The 18,115-nt window shown below is 39.7% G+C and overlaps 1 protein-coding gene across 1 annotated transcript in view; it reads left to right on the top strand.

Moving 5' to 3' along the window:
• Positions 1-6,702, top strand: part of foxo1a (forkhead box O1 a) — a 28,795-nt gene extending 22,093 nt beyond the window's left edge. Inside the window, exons 2-3 of the mRNA XM_053321013.1 lie at positions 1,737-1,928; positions 2,398-6,702. Of these exons, the coding sequence (XP_053176988.1) occupies positions 1,737-1,928; positions 2,398-3,582 (1,377 nt within the window). The 3' untranslated portion in view covers positions 3,583-6,702. The remainder of the gene's footprint in view (positions 1-1,736; positions 1,929-2,397) is intronic.
• The last annotated feature ends 11,413 nt before the right edge of the window (positions 6,703-18,115 follow it).

Genomic DNA, 18,115 nt, shown 5'->3' with positions numbered 1-18,115 from the left:
TAACGATATGAAAGAGGTGGAGAGAAGGAGGAGTGGAAGAGGTGAAATGAAAAGAGAATAAAGAACTGACAAATGAAAGGAGGCGTTACAGCAGAAATAGGAAGTGATAGTATTTAATAGACAACAACAGCACTTCTGGTTATTGATTGAAGGGACACTTTTTTCATCTCCTGTGGTTGTGGAGGGGCTTTTCAAAAGACATAAGGCTAAAAGACTATTGAGTTTCATTATGTTGGAAATGTAGGCACCAACATTCTTACAGTTTAATAGAGACTAAAAGTCACAATATTTCTAGCTTCTTCTGCAATAATTTAACCATTAATTTTAAAAGATTGTCTCTTGAAAGTCTTTAAATTTTATAAATGTGCAATATGAAATAGATGGAATATCCCTTTAATTTTTTGAGTCATTTATTAAGCAAACATACCAAACTTTCAGCCTTTAAAAAGTATAATGATATTCTGTTTAAAGCATTGTAAAATAAATATATTTGAGCTTTTGGACTATTGGACAAAACAAGCAATTTGAAGTTGTCACCCTGAGCTCTGCCATATTGTCATTTTATAGAAATTGGAAAAAATAGACAACATCAGCATTTGAAAGAATCATAACATCGTAAGAGGGGGATGACGTTTCATAGTCGAGAATGAGAAGATATGGTAGAGATGAGGAAGAGAAGCAGAGGTGAAAACCGAGCAAAGGGCAGACTGTGAACCAGATGTGAAGTAGTGACTCACAGCGGGAACAGGCTTGATGACGTTAGCCACTATGCATGCTAAGCTCTGTGTGTGCGCGCGTGTGTGTGTGTATGTGTGCCGGGAGTTCCAGCGTTTCTTCCAAAACAACAAGCCTTACGCATGCACAGTAATGTCTGGCCAAGGCTCATTACTTCATGTTATGGCCCGGACACAAAGCAACACAGAGCAAGAGTATAAATTATTCTCTGAAGGTAAATGCTCAGTTGAACAACAGTTCTGGCTAATTTAGTCTCAAAATCATCACAGGCTGAAAATTAAGTCTGGAAAGTTGAGTAACACAAGTCTCCCTGTACAGTAGTTACATTAAAGTAGGACAGAAACAGTGCCTCACCTTCAGACATTTGCCCAATATTCACGCTCTTTTGTTTGCCGTGTTTTTATAATGCTTCACTAGCTTCCTTCACAAAAATGTGTTTTTCCACTGGGGGTGTCACTAAGCAACGTTAGAGCGTAGTATTAATGTGTCTGTAAGGAGGAAAGATTAGTCTGTTTCCTCCCTTTGATTTTGGGCTGATTTAGAAAAGACACGTAGTCAGGTGGAATGTGAGTGTTGGTATAATGCTGTTTTAAAGTGGGACCCACTCTTTTTGTGAAGGAAATAAAGGGCCGCATATACAGTGTGTTTAGAGATAAGACTGTCTGCAGTTTAAGCCTTACTCTGCTCAGGATGTATTGCTCATGAAGTAAATGTATTGACACCTATTGTGTGTATGTGTGTGTCTATGTGTGTGTGTGTGTTTCTTTGCATAGCAAATGGCATTACATTGTTGAGTGACCTTAAAATCTCCCTTTTTTCCTCTCTAAGTCAGCTGTCAAGCCGGGTGTGTTTTCAAAAGAGAACCACCTGTAAGGATGGATTTGCACTTCTATGTGGAGGCAAATCTGAGGTGTTTTGGGAAAAGGGCAAACACAAAGCTCTGTCTGTTTGTCTTCTCATCACCATGTTTTTCTCTCTCTTTCTTTCTCCCTGTTTTCTAGAACTCCATCAGACACAACCTGTCGCTGCACAGCCGCTTTGTTCGTGTCCAGAATGAGGGGACGGGGAAGAGCTCATGGTGGATGCTAAACCCAGAGGGTGGAAAGAGCGGCAAGTCTCCACGTCGCAGGGCGGCCTCCATGGACAACAACAGCAAGTTAACCAAGAGCAGAGGAAGGGCAGCTAAGAAAAAGGTAAAGAAAGAACCAAACTGTGTTTTGCTTTTGGCTTAGTTTGCCAAAAAAGAACATTTTTATCTCCACATTCACTCCACTATCTATCTTTTCAAATAAGAATTTGAAAATTATAAATGGTTGTTCCAATCTTCTTCTTAGAGAAAGTATATTGATGTTATTAGTCTTTTCATATTTTTTTTCATAAATTATCACTCTATGTTTATAGTAATAGAACTAAAAAAAAAACATTAACTGAGGTTAATGAGATTTTGTGTTTGACAATCATATCCACACTGCTAATGAATTATCTTGTCTCTAGGTATCTATTCTCTACATTTTACTGCATTACTGATACAGTATTTTGGCTATAAAAATATTAGATTTTTAAGTATCCTTCAACCTCGTGTTTTACTAGCAGAAGTATATGTTATCCTGACACATACGATATGTCTGTTGGTGCACTGAGAGTCTCCCTGTCTCCCCACAGCTGTCCCTGCAGGGCGGCCCTGACGGAGGCGCCGACAGCCCAGGCTCTTACTCCAAGTGGCCTGGCAGCCCCAACTCTCACAGCAACGACGACTTCGATGCGTGGAGCAGCTTCAGACCTCGAACCAGCTCCAACGCTAGCACTCTGAGTGGACGCCTCTCACCCTTTATGCCTGAGGATGACCTTGCGGAGGCAGACGTACACATGGGCTACCCTGGAGCCCCAGGGGCCAAGATGACAGCCACACTGCCCAGCCTCACAGAAATGACGGGCTCTTTGGGACACAGTTCTGAGAATGTCATGGAGAACCTTCTGGACAACCTGAACTTGCTCTCACCCAACAACTCTCAGGTTGGAGGAGGGGCAACGACCCCTGGTTCCTCCCAGTCCTCCCCCTCCTCTATGATGCAGCCAAGCCCTGGGTACTCTGCTTACAGCTCTCCCAGCATGGCTTCCCAGCCCCAGCAGGAGTATCGCAAGTGTGCGTATGGCCAAGTGGGCATGAATAGCCTGTCGTCCATGCCACTGCAGACACTTCCAGAGAGCAAGCCAACCTTCGGGCCCAGTATGGGTCAGTACAGCTGCCCTGGGCTTCTGAAGGAGCTGCTGACGTCAGATACAGACCAGCATGGAGAGCTCATGCCATCAGTAGACACTGTGGTGTCTCAGTCCAGCGGAGGCTGCATGCTGCCACCCTACAGCAGCAGCCAGCATGCAGCCAAACTAATGGGAGGAGGGAATGGTCACCCGCACAATCTCTCTCACACTCACCCCCACAATGTGCACAGCCAAGCCCCGGCCACATCACCGGCTATGAATGGCCGCTTGCTCATGTCCCTTAGCCACAGCGGGGGCAATATGCGTTTGCCTACAACCAAAAGCCCCATGCAGGTGCCTTATGGCCTCTCGAGCCACCTCAGCCCTGGAGGCATGCCTGGTGGCTTCTGTCCTCTCAACACCAACGGATACGGTCGACCAGGTCTGCCACCACCTTCGCACCCGGAGAAGCTGCCCAGTGACCTGGATGACATGTCTATTGAGAAGTTTGAGTTTGACATGGAAACTGTCCTCCATGAGACACTGATGGACGGGGACTCACTGGACTTCAACTTTGAGCCAATGGTGACCCAGCAAGGTTTCTCCCATGGGGTGAAGACCACCACACATAGCTGGGTGTCAGGGTAGAGACTGTAGTGCGAAAAAAAAAAGTTCTGCTCAACTGACTTCTTGTTGTTGCCATTTGGTAAAAGACACAATCAGAACTCAAAGAAAAAATGCATCCGAGGATGCTTAATCCAAACATCACCTGCAAATTCTGTACCATCAACATTTCTATTTCAAAGATGCCTTTCTGATCACTGCAGCAGACTAAGACTGGTCACAATCTGCTGAAGTCTCCATTAAGGCCCCTGAACTGGTCAAGATAAAAATCAGAATTATTTTTGAAATATCAAATATTCTGTACAAACTAAGTGCCAAACATTTCGCCTTAACATAAGAGCCAACGGAAACACACCTCTCTGGTTTACTCATCAAAGATTACAGATACTTTACAGTGATAGTGTCTGCAACTTTTTCATGTGACAAAGCAAACTACATCTCATCAGCAGCAGCAGCAGCAGCACAAACGTACAACATTCAATGCTGTTTTACTGTGTTTTCACAATCAAACTCTTTATGTACAGTGTAGTGATAATTGATTACCACTACGGACAAATTATGAAGGTAATCTGGCTCATGGGTTTTGTGGACTGACATGATGTTAAGAGACAGACCTCTCAAGGGATCTTTGGACGATGTTACATAATAACTCACTTTGTTCTTGCCTGAATGTACATAATGGCATCATACAGTTTGTAAAATCAGGTCTAGTAGTGTGTTTTCTAAGACTGTAAATCATGTTTACAGAACAGAAGCAAAAATCAAGGCAGCAGAAATGAGCTTACAGAGAAAACTGGATCAGATTATTTTAGACACATCTGTGCTTGAGGATCTATCTCAATCAGGCTGTAAAATGGTAATACCCTCTCTGATTTCTTGTACATACATTAAGAATGTATATTAAAATGATGTAGTAGATGTTTACTAGATTTAGTATATATTACAGACCTAAATTATTTGTGGTTAATATAGATTTATTCTGGTGCGTAACCTGCACTCAGACATCACAATTGTTCTGAGTCGTTTGTCACTCTGAACCTTAATACCACAGGGGCCTATTTATTGTGCCTAACAAAGTAGATATTGACTGCAGGCTTGAAGGGTTTTATATTGTAAATGTCTACGGTCCAGAACATACTCAAATCTAGCAGTCTTGAAGAAACGTACAGTGGATTCTTTATTTTCAGTGTCCTGCTTTCACTTTTCTTTAGAAACCAAGAAGAAACAAGTGACTGTAGATTGTTATTGTTAGGGGTTCCTGAACTCTTTGCGCCGCTGTGAATGTGAGGAGGTCAAGGCAGGTTGGTGGATAAAAGATATTCTCAGTGCTACTGTTGTTTTCACACCAAGGCTGAGTCCAAGACCTGCCGGTGACTGTCATTAAAGACACTGTGAGTTACCAGCCTTGTCCCGTGTTCAGTTTCAGAGCTTGTTTCATTTTCTTCTTTGTCTCAAAAAGGTTAGCGTGACTGATTTAATTTAGCACAGTATGATTCCTTTTAGGCCAAAAGAGCCCTCTGATGCTGTCAATCAGATCAGCTTTGCTGCTTTTAATGAGACTTTACTTTCACTCTGTCCTTCCTACCTCTACCTATCTCTGTGTCTTTTTAAACATTTGATATAACAGTAACATGTGACTTGATAGCTCCAATGATTTTTTTTCATTCAAAGTCCTATTTTAATTATTTTTTAATGTTGCCCCTGAACAGCGCCACTAAGTGTTAAGTATCTTATCAAGCTTGTATATTTGCATTTTCTTGACTTGCTTTTCCCATTTTATTGCTGTACTAACAATGAGCTTGTCAGCCTGTCAGAGACTCATTATGCAGAGTCACACATAATGTACACGATTCAGGCGACCTTAGCTTCTCATGAGGTCGACTGATATGGTGGCTGAAAGACCAAGTGGCTTAGAGATAACAAACTAAAACTGAAAACTGCCTATTTAACAATAATGTCTATTGTTTGATTTATCCAGAAACCACATATATCAGTGGGTGTCTGATCATATGTTGGGGGTAGTGAGTATGCAAGTTTTTATTCAAGTCGCACCAACAAAAAGTTCATCTTCAACCAGAAGTAATATCTTTTTTGGGGGGGTATGTGGCTGAAATGAAAACTTGCATACTTCAGGCCAATAATAGCACATAATCTGACACCACTGACATAGATTTTAAGGAAGCCAGGGAGATGGGGCAGGTTTGAGAAGAGTAAAATGAAATTCTTAACATTTCAAAAGGCTCTGCAGAGAAGCCGTTAAAGAAGCTGCTGTTTGGCTTTGGTGCCAGGTGTTGCCTTTTCTTACCCAAACATGCCATAGTGTACTATAGCCAAATTTGCCTTTGAAGTCAAAGTGATATATTTAGCATTTTTATCATGTGATATGTTCAGAATTATATATATTTGTGCCGGTCACTCAAGTCAGGATAAACTGTTATGAATCCATGTAGTCAGTGTCACAGGGTTCACTCTAAAAGAAAAAGAGCTGTACTAAGTAAATTATATCTACATTTTTAAATGATTGAATCTATGCATTGTATACCTTAATTTTATGTTGCTATTGTTATATTTCCTTTTTCTTTTGAACTTATTACAGAGATATTTTATTGTAACATAGCGCTGTGAGATACTATGGTGATGTTGTTGTCAAAACTCTATGTTTCAGATAGTTGTATGGGGGGAAAAAATGAAGTTTATTTAGAAAATAGATGATGCAGTGATTGACATGCTAAGCTTTTGTAAACTGACAATGTTGTATTTCATGTATTTAGCTACAGTTTTTAGAAAATAGCGTCAAAAAGCAAATTACTTTTAAAAACAATGTAAAGATATATTGCATTTTTAAAAATGAAAAACACAATATTTAGTCTGTCAGATAAGTCCTGCTCAGAACCCAGATTCTGGACCAATTTTTGTAATTTTATCAGTAGAAAAATATTGCACTTTTACTTACATTTTATAACAAAGTGCTCCTCGTAATAAGAGGAAGAGTTCCCACATATTTTAAAATAAAAATCTGTTACATTTAACTTATATGCAGGAAATAAATTGGAATTGTGTTGTGTAATTTGCAAATCAATACGAATATGTAACTTGTTCAATATTAATGTATTAAGACCTGAATAAATGTACTTCTGTGTTAAAGATGTGTCTATTTTTTACATTTTCTCTTTACACTTGGGACAAAAACAGCAGCAACAAAAAAACAAAACCACAACTTACTTTGTGTAGTTTAAAGAAGACTATAAGTTGAGGTTGAAAAGCTTCAAAAGCTAGCAACTGGACCTTTGGACTAATAATCTAATTGGTTCTCTGGAAACTACTGTTTTCAGAGCAATGGCTACTAGCAAGAGTTCAGTGCTTCATAACATCTGACAATAACTGATTCCTGCTTTGAGAGCAATGAATCACTCATTTATTGGTCCCCAACAGTGAAATAGTTTTTGCGATGATAGCTAAACTGGAGAATATCTTTAGCTTCACAGGTAATGATTAGGACTGGAAGTTGTCTGGACCAAGGTCACATTTTCATCCCAACTAATAAGCCAACTGACATTTCCAGGTCAAATGTAGAGTTATAAGACCTACAGTATTTGACAAATGTGCTAGTAAAGTTGCAAAGGACTATTAGCGAAGTGCAGTAGGATTAATTATAACTCTGCATTGGCTATGTTTAAAGAAATTAATAATATGTCAGCAGCTGCCTTGTTTAGCAAAACCCATTATAAATTGTCAGCTATCAACATATTGTCTAAAAATTAAAGTTTTTGCAGAGTAAATAAGCACAATCCCCAAGTGCATCCTCTATTTAGTGTTTACACTTAAACTGGAAGAGACAGCAATTGTCACAGAAGGGATAAAGGATCCCAGAACAGGAGATTCAAGCCATGTGCTGAGGCTTGTTTTATAAAAGAGTGAAAATCCTCTACTTGTGTGCTGCACTCCCGGTTTTGGCGTCTCATTTCTTCCCTATAATGATTCCTCCTGGCTTTTCCTTACAGCCACATTCCACACCATGCACCCCCTACCAATGAACCCATTCACCCCAGACAGCAAACTGCAAAACCTCCCTGGCCCCAGTGTCTTTGGCTTTGAGTTGTAAGTAAAAGATAACCTTTAACTAGACAAGCCACTGGGGACTAGTCTCATAAAAATCCCCGGGTAAGAAGTGTTCTTAAGAAGTTGCAGTCTAGACTTGTTGCTTTTCATGCTCAGCAGTCTTTCTTACTTTACCCTTTTTTCATCTACACTTATGAATTTCACACTGAAGAAAATCAGTACCTGCAACCGTAGCTGAAATTTAACACCATCGTGGAACCTGGACAAACTTTCATAATCCACATGTACAGTATGATAGCCAGTTCGGGCTGTAGCATGTTGAGAAAAGCTTGTTAGGCACAGCTTAGTTCAAGAAGTGGCACACTGTATGTTTCACCCCCCCCCCCACCCTGCGTCCAGAAGAAATTGGAGTGTTTGCATTTCTTTACACTGCACACAGCAATGTGGGTCAAGGTTTTGGTGTCAGAGCAGAGCGGGGTGGGGGGGGGGGGGGGCGGCCGATAGAACACTTGTGAGCACACATAGCTGAGGAATGTGGGTGTGGACTTCTGCCAAAGGCATATGCGATCCTTATGTTCCCCTGGGTGCGAGAAGGCAAAATGCGGTTAGACAGTTGGGGCCATGTCAGGACACAGATGCTGTGTGAGGACGTAGTATGCCATTGAGTTCACTCTCTTTGCTGCATTTGTACTTTCACATTTTTCCATCTAGTATTTCCTCGTGCCTCGAGTTAAAGAAGATAAAAGGTGCAGCCTTTTGATTATAGGGAGAGACTGAGCAAATTTAAAGAATAAGAACCCCTTATATCTAAATTCTTGTCATTCCACTAGTGGGACAGTTAAATCAATATTTGCAAACACAGGACTCTCACAGTACTGTAATACCATGGGCAATAGTCAAATCTGTGATGTCACCAAAACCCCTTCCTGGTATTTGTCCATTAACAAAACACTAAAGGCCGGCTTTGTCAATTGGTAATGGTCATCTAATATTTTCCATCTTATTGACATTCATCAGAATATTCATCACACACAACTGAAGCATACATATTTTTGGTTAAATAAAAATGGTGTGTCATATTTATTGATAATCACTAAAACAACATGGAACATCTGGGGCAAGTGTGTTGTAACCGCGCAAATCTTTGCTTATCTAATGTGAAAAGTGTTACAGGCTAGATTCTGTCTGTACAGTGGGTCAGTGCATGCCTCGGCTGTTTAATAAAGAAAAATTAAAAAAAAAGAAGTGTAAAATAAATAAGTAGACAGTTGCTGTTGCTGGTGCTGTCGCCAAGTGCTTGCTCATGTGCTCATGGGGGAATGTTAGGTCTCTGTAAATTAAAGAGTATGGTCTAGACCTGCTCTATGTGAAAAGTGCCCTGAGATAACTTCTGTTGTCATTTGGCGTTATATAAATGAAATTGACCTGACTTGACTTGACAGTTTCAAATCTGTCATCCAAACAGAATCACACTCTGGAACAAATCCAATGATATCCTCATTCAGTACACTGTCACAGTAGTCTGTGATTTTAGTGAAAGATCTACAGAGTTCTGTTGCACATAATATTTTATAGAATTTTCGGTCTTCTTAATCTTAATCTTCTAAATCTAACTATGTAATTGGGCTAGAAGATTAAGTTCTTAAGGATTGTTTCAGCTGAAGCCATTTATAAACTTTGAAAAGAGTCAAGAGAATTGTGAAAAATAAAATTAAAATCTGTAATCTATTGTACCTTATCACACTTATCTTTTCTAACTATCATGCAAGTCTGAACTTGCCTAACTGTCTGTGTGTGTGTGTGTGTGTGTGTGTGTGTGTGTGTGTGTGTGTGTGTGTGTGTGTGTGTGTGTGTGTGTGTGTGTGTGTGTGTGTGTTGAGAGAATATCTCTTGGGCTCCATAGGTGACACAAATAAGTCTCAGAGAGACTTTGGGCCCAAAAGACACCAAGCAATGGGGCCTGTAACTAGTGAAGTGCCGATGTGGGTGACAGAACCCAAGGGTGGTCACCAGCCTCACATGAGCTTGACTGCTGCGCACTGGCCCAGCAGAAATTAACATTTTATATTTATTTTATAGTTCTCCTGGTATGTTGTTTAGTTTGTTAACCTGTTTGTTTGTCTAACGTATATTCAAACTATTATTTTAAAGACTATTTTAAACCATTATTTTTTACCTGAAGGCCCAATAAACGAAATGTGAAAACTGCAATATACCATTATGTAATAAATAAGTTTGGCTAACCAACAATGTTGTTTCTAGATGCATCCAAGCTGGGTCTTGACTGAAGGAGAGTAATATCTTAAGTAATCACACGCAGCATCATGAATCTAACTCAATGAGAGGCATGTTGCTGATGCCAATGTGTCTTTTTATAATTAAAATTGACAGCTTGTCAGCCCACATGCCTGCCTGGTTGCCCAAGTACTTCTTCAGTAAGCCCACATACCCATATCTGTAGTTGATCTTAGAGCCCTTCTTGTTGACCCAAGTATCCCTCTGGTTGGCCAAGTTCCCTTCAAGTTCCCTCAGGTGCCTTAATGATCTTACTAAGTGTTCTTTTGGTAAGCCCAAAGCCCACATACTACTTACTGACCAAAGTGCACATTCGGTTATGCCCCTCTGATAGGCCCAAGTGTCCCTCTGGTTGTCCCAGATACCCTTCTATTTGGCCCACATGTCTCACTGGTTGTCCTAAGGTACCCGTGCGATTGTCCCAAATGCCCGTTTGGTAGTAGGGCCAAGTGCCCAGATTTTGCTACATGCCTCTCTGGACCCAAGTACCCCTTTGATTTGCCTAAGTCACCCTCTGGTTGGTCCAAGTGCCTCTCTGGTTGGCGTAAGTCCCCTCAAGTGTCCCTCTAGTTCAAGTGCCCTTTTTGTTGCTCCTAGCACTCATTTGGTTGGCCCAAGTGCCCACACTTTGCTACATGCCTCTTTGGTTGGCCTAAGTATCCTTGTGTTTGCTCCAAATGCTCCTTTGGTAAGCTTAAGCGACCTGCTGGTATACTCAGGTGCCTTTCTGGTCAGCTCAAGACCCGTCTGATAAGTCCAAGTACTTTTATGATGGGCTTATGTGTTAATCTAATTTGACCTTATGCCTAAACTAAACTCCAGGCTAAACATAACCATGCTTCTGTGAACTATAGTGGTGCCACTTATAAAGCCTGATGATCAGTTACGCTCCATTGCACTCCATCACGTCATCTTGTGCAGGTCCACTTTGGGAACAACAAACATCCCTTCAAGAGTAGTGAGAGGAGAAACAAAGAGAGCTAGATGTGGAGAGACATAGAGAGTAAAAGACAAACAGATGTAGTTCAACTGTTGTGTAAGTTGAGAAGAGACAGCCCAGCCTGTGGGTGTGATTTGTGTCCTGACTTGACCTCTCCAGCAGCTTTGATAAGACACCCAACAGGCATGATACTCACACACATACTGATCTGATTCTGTCTCTCTCCCTCTTCCTTTTTATCTTTATTGTTTCTGACTGAGCTGCTGACCATCACCGTTCCTCCCTTTGTAATTTATGCATATCTGGAACCGATTAGCTCCATATGACTTCAGCTTCCAGGTTAGTTACATTCCACATCAGTCTTTACCCCATGCAACCTTTGTACTGCCATACTTTCTTGCTCCTTAACCACCTCTGACATTATTATAGTATCTATCATCATAAGTGCTAGATATGTATCCCTGAGAGCTCCATTTATGTCATCTGATGTAAGCAATCTTGGGAAATTGAGCTAGACACAGCAGAATCTGTGAGTAAGTGTTTTGTTGAAAGCCAAAGTATGTCAGAGCCACTGATTCCCGACATCTAAGTAGGGTTCATTAAGAGAGTTTCCTGTCATACTGTCAGGCCGGGTGCTGGGAGGAGAGGATTGAAGTGAAATTCAGTGAACTTCAAAGATTCAAATTAGATTCAAAGGTTCACTTCTGATGCTTTATGGACTGAACTGGACAGTCTGGTAATATCTTATGACTAACTCGGTAATGCACAGAAACAATAAGAGCCATTTTTCCCAGCTATACCACAGGCTATGGTTACTACAGTCTGCCTTTGTGTTGCTCAAAGCTGTTACTACATGCAATGGGAGTCTATTTATGGCTGCTCACGAAACCTGGCAATAGCTTGCCCACAGTCATATTCCATATGAAAAATGCCCCTCTCCACCCAACTTGGGTTTGTGGTTAGCTGCGACTGGCATGCAACCCATGGTATTTCCTCCAGAATGATAGTAAGAGAGTCACACACTGGCACTCTGAAGAATAAACAAGGGTTTCTTGAAAGGAACACAGGATGTAAACACTTAAGCTTCTATGGTAGAATGGTGTGGTAGAGGGAAAGAAAAGAGGAAGGAGAGCAAGATGTAAAAGATGTGGACAAAGTAAAACATCAACAACAACAAAAGAGTCAGGAGGCAAGGCAGATATATTTGTGTTACAACTCTCAAACACATAGCAATTACTTTTTGCACAATAAATTGCACAAGTATGCACTCAGAGCTGAAAAATAAGATGAATTTAAATATATAAAATAATATACAGAGGAATAAAGTTTTACATGCAGAAAGAAAGAAAACAGGGAAACATTACAAACCACTTCAGAGGACAGATGAGGCATTCATTTGCATGGCAATACTTGTTAAATCTATCTTACAATAACTATAATACTGTAAATGAACTGAATATTTCCTATTTGACATTTTTACATTAATCATTGAGACAGCCACCAGTTTAAACAAAGTGGAAAGAAGCCCAGTTCTGAGTTGTACCTCTTATATATTGTTTTTATTTTTATTTTATCTTTGTCTTACAAGAGAAACAAACAAAAAAAACATTTGTCCCATCTCCTATATATCAATCCAGAAATTGATTCATAATCTGCCTAAACAGATTGCAGCTGTACGTTTCCACAAAGACTAAAAACAACAGGATGCTGTGACTGTATTTTGGTGGGTGGTGGCTTGTGGTATAGCACATTTTCTGGTTTTGGAACAATGGTACTGATTTGCACGTGTAAGTTCCATCGTAAAACCCATAAACACACAAAGATTGTCTACACACTGTTGTGGATGGAGCTGCCCAGAGATGTTTTCATGAGTTGTTCAGTACCACCTTTCTGTGAGTTTGCCTTCAGTTTTATCTGGTGCAGAAAATGGACACACATGTTACTATTCATTACTGGTTAGCTTTACACTTGCCATAAGTCATGAGTTTTAAAGTGTTACTCATCAATGGCAGGGGGGAGGAGAAAGGTATCCTGCTGCAGCACTGGGTCATTCAACCAGCGATTCAATTATTCATAAGTGTATTCAATTCTGTGTCCCCTCTACTCGTGTGTGTCATAAGGTGTTTTACGCTTGTTTACGTTTTATCCAGGCACATATCAGTTACCTGAGCCCTGGCCTAATAATCTGCATTCAGGGTACGTGTAGGCGAGAACCCAGTGTCAGCAGGACATTTGAAAACAACACCATCAACAACACTCAGCATGGCTGACAAACACTGATCGCTGATCCTAACAAAGCAGCATGTGTGTTTGCAAAAGTTTGGCAGTGAGATGCAGGTGGAGGCAGACTGTCTCTGTGTTCCCACCACAGGATTTGTCCCATCTATTCTGTGGTTAAAGATTTCTCTTCTGATAAAAGAATCTACAACAACATCATTGTCTGCTTTTTGGTTTATGGATGTCAGTTTGGCTTCTGGGGTGTCCCTCACTACATTTACTCTTCGGTGTCTTATAGAGTCATTTGTGTACATTTCCATTTTAGAAATTCCGCTTACTGTTTTATCCATACAAGCTCAAAGTAAAATAAATATTCAAATATGTGTATTTTTTTAATAGAAACATTTACAACAGGAGCATTCTGAGTCTCTCTGCTTTATGGGTAACAAAGTTGAGAGGCAGACATAATAGAAATGAATAAAGTCAACCAGTGATACACCCAGCAGAGAACAAAGCAAAGGAAATGGCAACCAAAAGCCTCTCTTTTCAAATTTATAGCATAGATTCCTTTTTCATCTTTAAGCAACCCCAAATTTTTTGTTTCGTCTCGGCTTTGTTGTGGTAAACACTTTTGCATTTTATGTCAAGTTATCAATTATTTAAGCTTAAGTGCTCAGTCTGTAACCTTTTTTTAATCCTGTAATTTATTGTCTCAGCTTTTGGTTTTGAAGGTTTTATACTTATAGAGAGGCTATAAATGCTGAATGTTCAAGGACAAAATGTTCTATCTGCAACCCCAAAATATGTGCAGTTTAGAGTCATCAGACCTGTTTGATTTAGTCTCTATTTTACTTCCTCTACAACACATCAGCCAACTATCTGATTCTTGGATTGTTGGATTCATCAGGGTATTGTTACCTGAATATAAAATGTGCTGCCTAATACACATTTATTAATGCTTATAATGATCGGTGATAATATTGTCATATCTCTTTGCTATAATAAGACAGGTTTTGCCACCTATTCCGCACTGTTGCTATGGAAATATTATATCATTCAGTACTTTTAAAGTTAATCTTTCAATTTGACTAAAAAAATACCCAACTGACTCAAATGAGCCAATTACTATACCTTGACTGATAAAGGCTCTAAAAATGAATAATCTGAATCATCACTGTTTGTTACATACTGTACAGTATGAGCAAACAACATATCATTTGGTGGAGGAGGGATTACATTACTTAATAATAGAGATTATAGTAAAGTAGAGGGGAAAAAAACCCATCAACATCTGGCAGAAGGCGACTCTTTGAAACCTTTAACTGTGAGCGAGACAATGAAATTGAGATTAAAAAGCCAAAGAACCACATTGGAAATGATCCAATCTCTTTTTGTTTTCAGTCTAGACTTGGAAATGACCCAAAGACCCCTGTCCAGGAATCACACAGTGCAGCTTTTAAGGGATTAAATGGTCCAGGATCAGTTAAACTCTCAGAGATTTAACTCTCACAGATTCTTTCTCTGTATAATGCACGTGTTGGGGTAACGCCTGGTAGTTGCCTTTAAATAAGGGATAAAAAAACTCGTAACATAAGTCTCTTTGCTATTGCTCCTAATAATTCTATGGGGTTAGCGCTCTTTGGCTGACCAAATGTGTGTGTTCTGAACTGCTCAGTTATTGACTTAGAGAGATCAGGGAGGAGCTCATGTCAATAAACTGGCCTGCCCCATGCTGGCTGCACCATATGGAGAGGTCTGGTCGTAATTCGTGGGACAGGCCAGGGCATAGTGCCAGGGAATTAGAGAGGCGGGCGGCAGGAGACATTTTAATTTGTGCTGCCATGTGCAAAGGCATGCACCTCCAGCCTGGGTCGGTTCCTGTGATTAGGCCAACCAGCATATTCTTAGAAGAGGGGAGGAGCAGGAAAACATGGGGAAATAAAACAAGACCCAGGAAATGCTATTGATTTCTTGACATGAACTATCCTAATATAATGATGTAGTCTTAAAGCAACATCCTGACTCCATCAAAACAATATCATTAAAAAAGAATCATAAATGCATTTAATGTCTTACATCATACAGCTTGGGGAGTACTGTTGCTTATGTGAAAAAAGTAATATAAAGCCTTTTGTGGCCCCAGAGGGAACTGTATGGAGTCTGATTCATTGTCTCAAATGGGCCTGAAGATTAAAAGTTTGAAAATGAAAGAAATCTGGGGATGTGAAGTCACAAAGAAGTGATGACTAAACCTCGGTAGGAATTTTGCACAGATTTTGAGCCCCGCTAAGCTGTTGTAATATTTACTGTAGGACTGTTAACATGTCACCCAATAAAGTGTTTTCAACCGAGAAAGCAACCATTCACAATATCTGTTCAGTTTCTCCAAATAACGCCTACAGTATTAGGAAATTTGCTCCAACGACTTGGGAAATATGAGGAGCTGCTTGCTGGGTGACCAGTGCCAGGTGATGCTCTCAGCTACAAGCAGCCGCCAGCAGTAGTGAAGCTTGCTGGTGGAGCATTTAGCAGCTACAGATCCAGATTCCCTCAGCAGTTGGAGGAGACCAAAACAAAGCCAACAGGAGAGTGAATATTAAATATATTTGTATCAGGTGGTCAGAGACATGACTCCAAATGAATGCTGATGTTGCTAATAACTTCCACATCTTTAAGAACTTGACTGATAACTTATTAGCCATAACAATTTGTCATAATGTATGTATGTTATGCTAGAACTGTGTTTTCTGCTAGTTATGGAGTTTTACTGCACACAGTCTGACAAAAAACAGCTTCAAAATTATGAGATTTTTTTCTTGAAATTGGTGACACCATTTTTTAACAAGTTGCTTTGGGGTTTTGCATTTTTGCACCCCATGCACTGTAACCTGTGCTCATGCTAAGATACTAAGTGTAGACTGAGAGTAGAGTAGAGTTTTTTTACACTTCATTCTGCATCTGGAAACATAGAATCCACTCTGTATCCTGTAGGAAAGCATTTATCCCGGGACAAAAGGATCCCATCAAAAGTGTTTAGACTGTCACTATTATTGAATGGAGGGTTATTAATTAGCAAAGGAGAACAAATAATGGGCATTGATTTACATGAAAAGCTTTGGAGCATGGATTCTGCTATGTTAAATGCAGTTAATATAACATGTTTTAGTTTTTTTCTTGCTAGATTAATATCCATTATCAGTACAGATTGTGCAGGATTTGTTGTTTTCAATGAGAATACAGAGCAGGGTATATTTATAGCACTGATGGTCTGTTTAAATGTCATTTCATTATTTTGAATCAGTGATTTCCTTTAGATACAGTAGCATTGTCAGTGTCACATCTGCTCTGTCTCTGATTATCTCATCATGAAGACTGGTGTAATTCTGAGGATGGATTTGGTCCAGTGGGATGTGCTGCTGTCTCTCCTGGCCCTGGCAGGGAGCACCTTCACATCTCCACAGTGACAGATTCCCATGAAAGGAGCAGAGCACTGTACTTACCAACCATTGAGGATGAAGAGCTTTGTTCTGAAACAAGATGCCCATTGTTTTAAATATGAAAGACGTATTATGATCAAATTGTTGAACTATTAGGAAATTTAATTGAACTCTCTATTCACTCATCCACTTTTATTAATTATTTTTGGCTAAAAAAAATAGATACATTTTACCTAAAAAAAACCTGCTCGTGTGAAAGACACAGAGTGCAGCTGCACATTGATGTTTGAAAGCATTTACTTTTCTCTGAGCTGTGATTTATGTTCAGTAATCCTGTGTGGCAACTGAGTGCTGAATGAATCCACTGCAGGCTTGTCAGGTGTAAAGCTGTAAGCATTCCTGTGTTTCCTAGACAATGGGATTATGGGATATAGACAGTGAGATATGTTCAAACCCAGCGCTGCCTAGGCATATAGGGAATGAACTCACTCTCACTAGTGAGCAGGGGAGAGGATGGCAATTATCACAGTCCCACAGGAAGCCAATGGCAACTCAAAGGGGACTTGTTAAGTGTGTGATACACTATGCGTAAAGGTGACACCTTTTTCTCATGTGAGAGACTGCTGGATGAATGTACGTCTGTCAAAGTAAAGACCAATGATGACTTAAAGAAAGCTTGTAATAAATTAATACTATACACAACTGAAGAATTAGAATTTCTTATATTTTTTGGGTTCTTAGTTATGAATCACCAAGTCATATGAGGGTTGTTTATGCCAGTTTAATTATTAGTGATGTCTGGTTGGATTAGGAATGTTATGACTTTGAACAAACTAAGCCCAGCAAAATGCATTAGAGCAAACTTTTCAAATCACTCTCTTGTTGATTACTGTAGGTCCGCTTACTTGCTTGACGGGGTTGCTAGTTTTCGGCTAATATTATTGTAACAAAAGAAAATGTACATAAGCACTTTTAACAAGCTTAATAAATAGCTAACAAAAGGCTAAGATGCTCCAAATGGTTAGCATGAAAAACAACAAATTATGAAATTGCATTCAGCTGCTTAAGTACTTTTTCGTTTTTATGTTATCTAATAATAATATAAAAACATTAGCTCACATACACCAGTGTTGATTAAATCAAGCCCCTGTCATTGTCTGATTATGTCATTTAATAAAAACATGACACTTGTAAATATACAAAAAGCTCAAGTTTATCCAAGAAGTACCAAAGGTTTAATATGATAATGATAATAGAGACTTTGAAACTGATTGGATAAAACATTCAAAGCAGTCCAGTTTTTTCAGAGCAGCAAATGTTTTTTGTCACCTGTTTCACATCAAGAAACAATTTGATTGGACTTCTAGGTAACTGAAGCAAAAGCCAAATTAATCATACAGAAAACAAGTATACACTTTAACCAGCCTTGAGACCTGTATAGGGATTTTCATGGCATCACGAGTGAGAAGACACATCTTGAACAGTGTCACAAATTGCACCGCCACATGTGGCAAGGACCTTGCGTGACTTGATAATTAAATTCAAAACACACTGTCAAGAGTACACATCACTGTTTCCATCCAAAGTCCTATCCTGGTGTGCATTCAGG

The sequence above is a fragment of the Scomber japonicus genome, chromosome 6 (genome assembly GCF_027409825.1).
Source record: "Scomber japonicus isolate fScoJap1 chromosome 6, fScoJap1.pri, whole genome shotgun sequence".
Lineage (NCBI taxonomy): Eukaryota > Metazoa > Chordata > Actinopteri > Scombriformes > Scombridae > Scomber > Scomber japonicus.
Note: the sequence above shows the minus strand (reverse complement) of the source record. Positions and strands in the feature narration are given on the sequence as shown.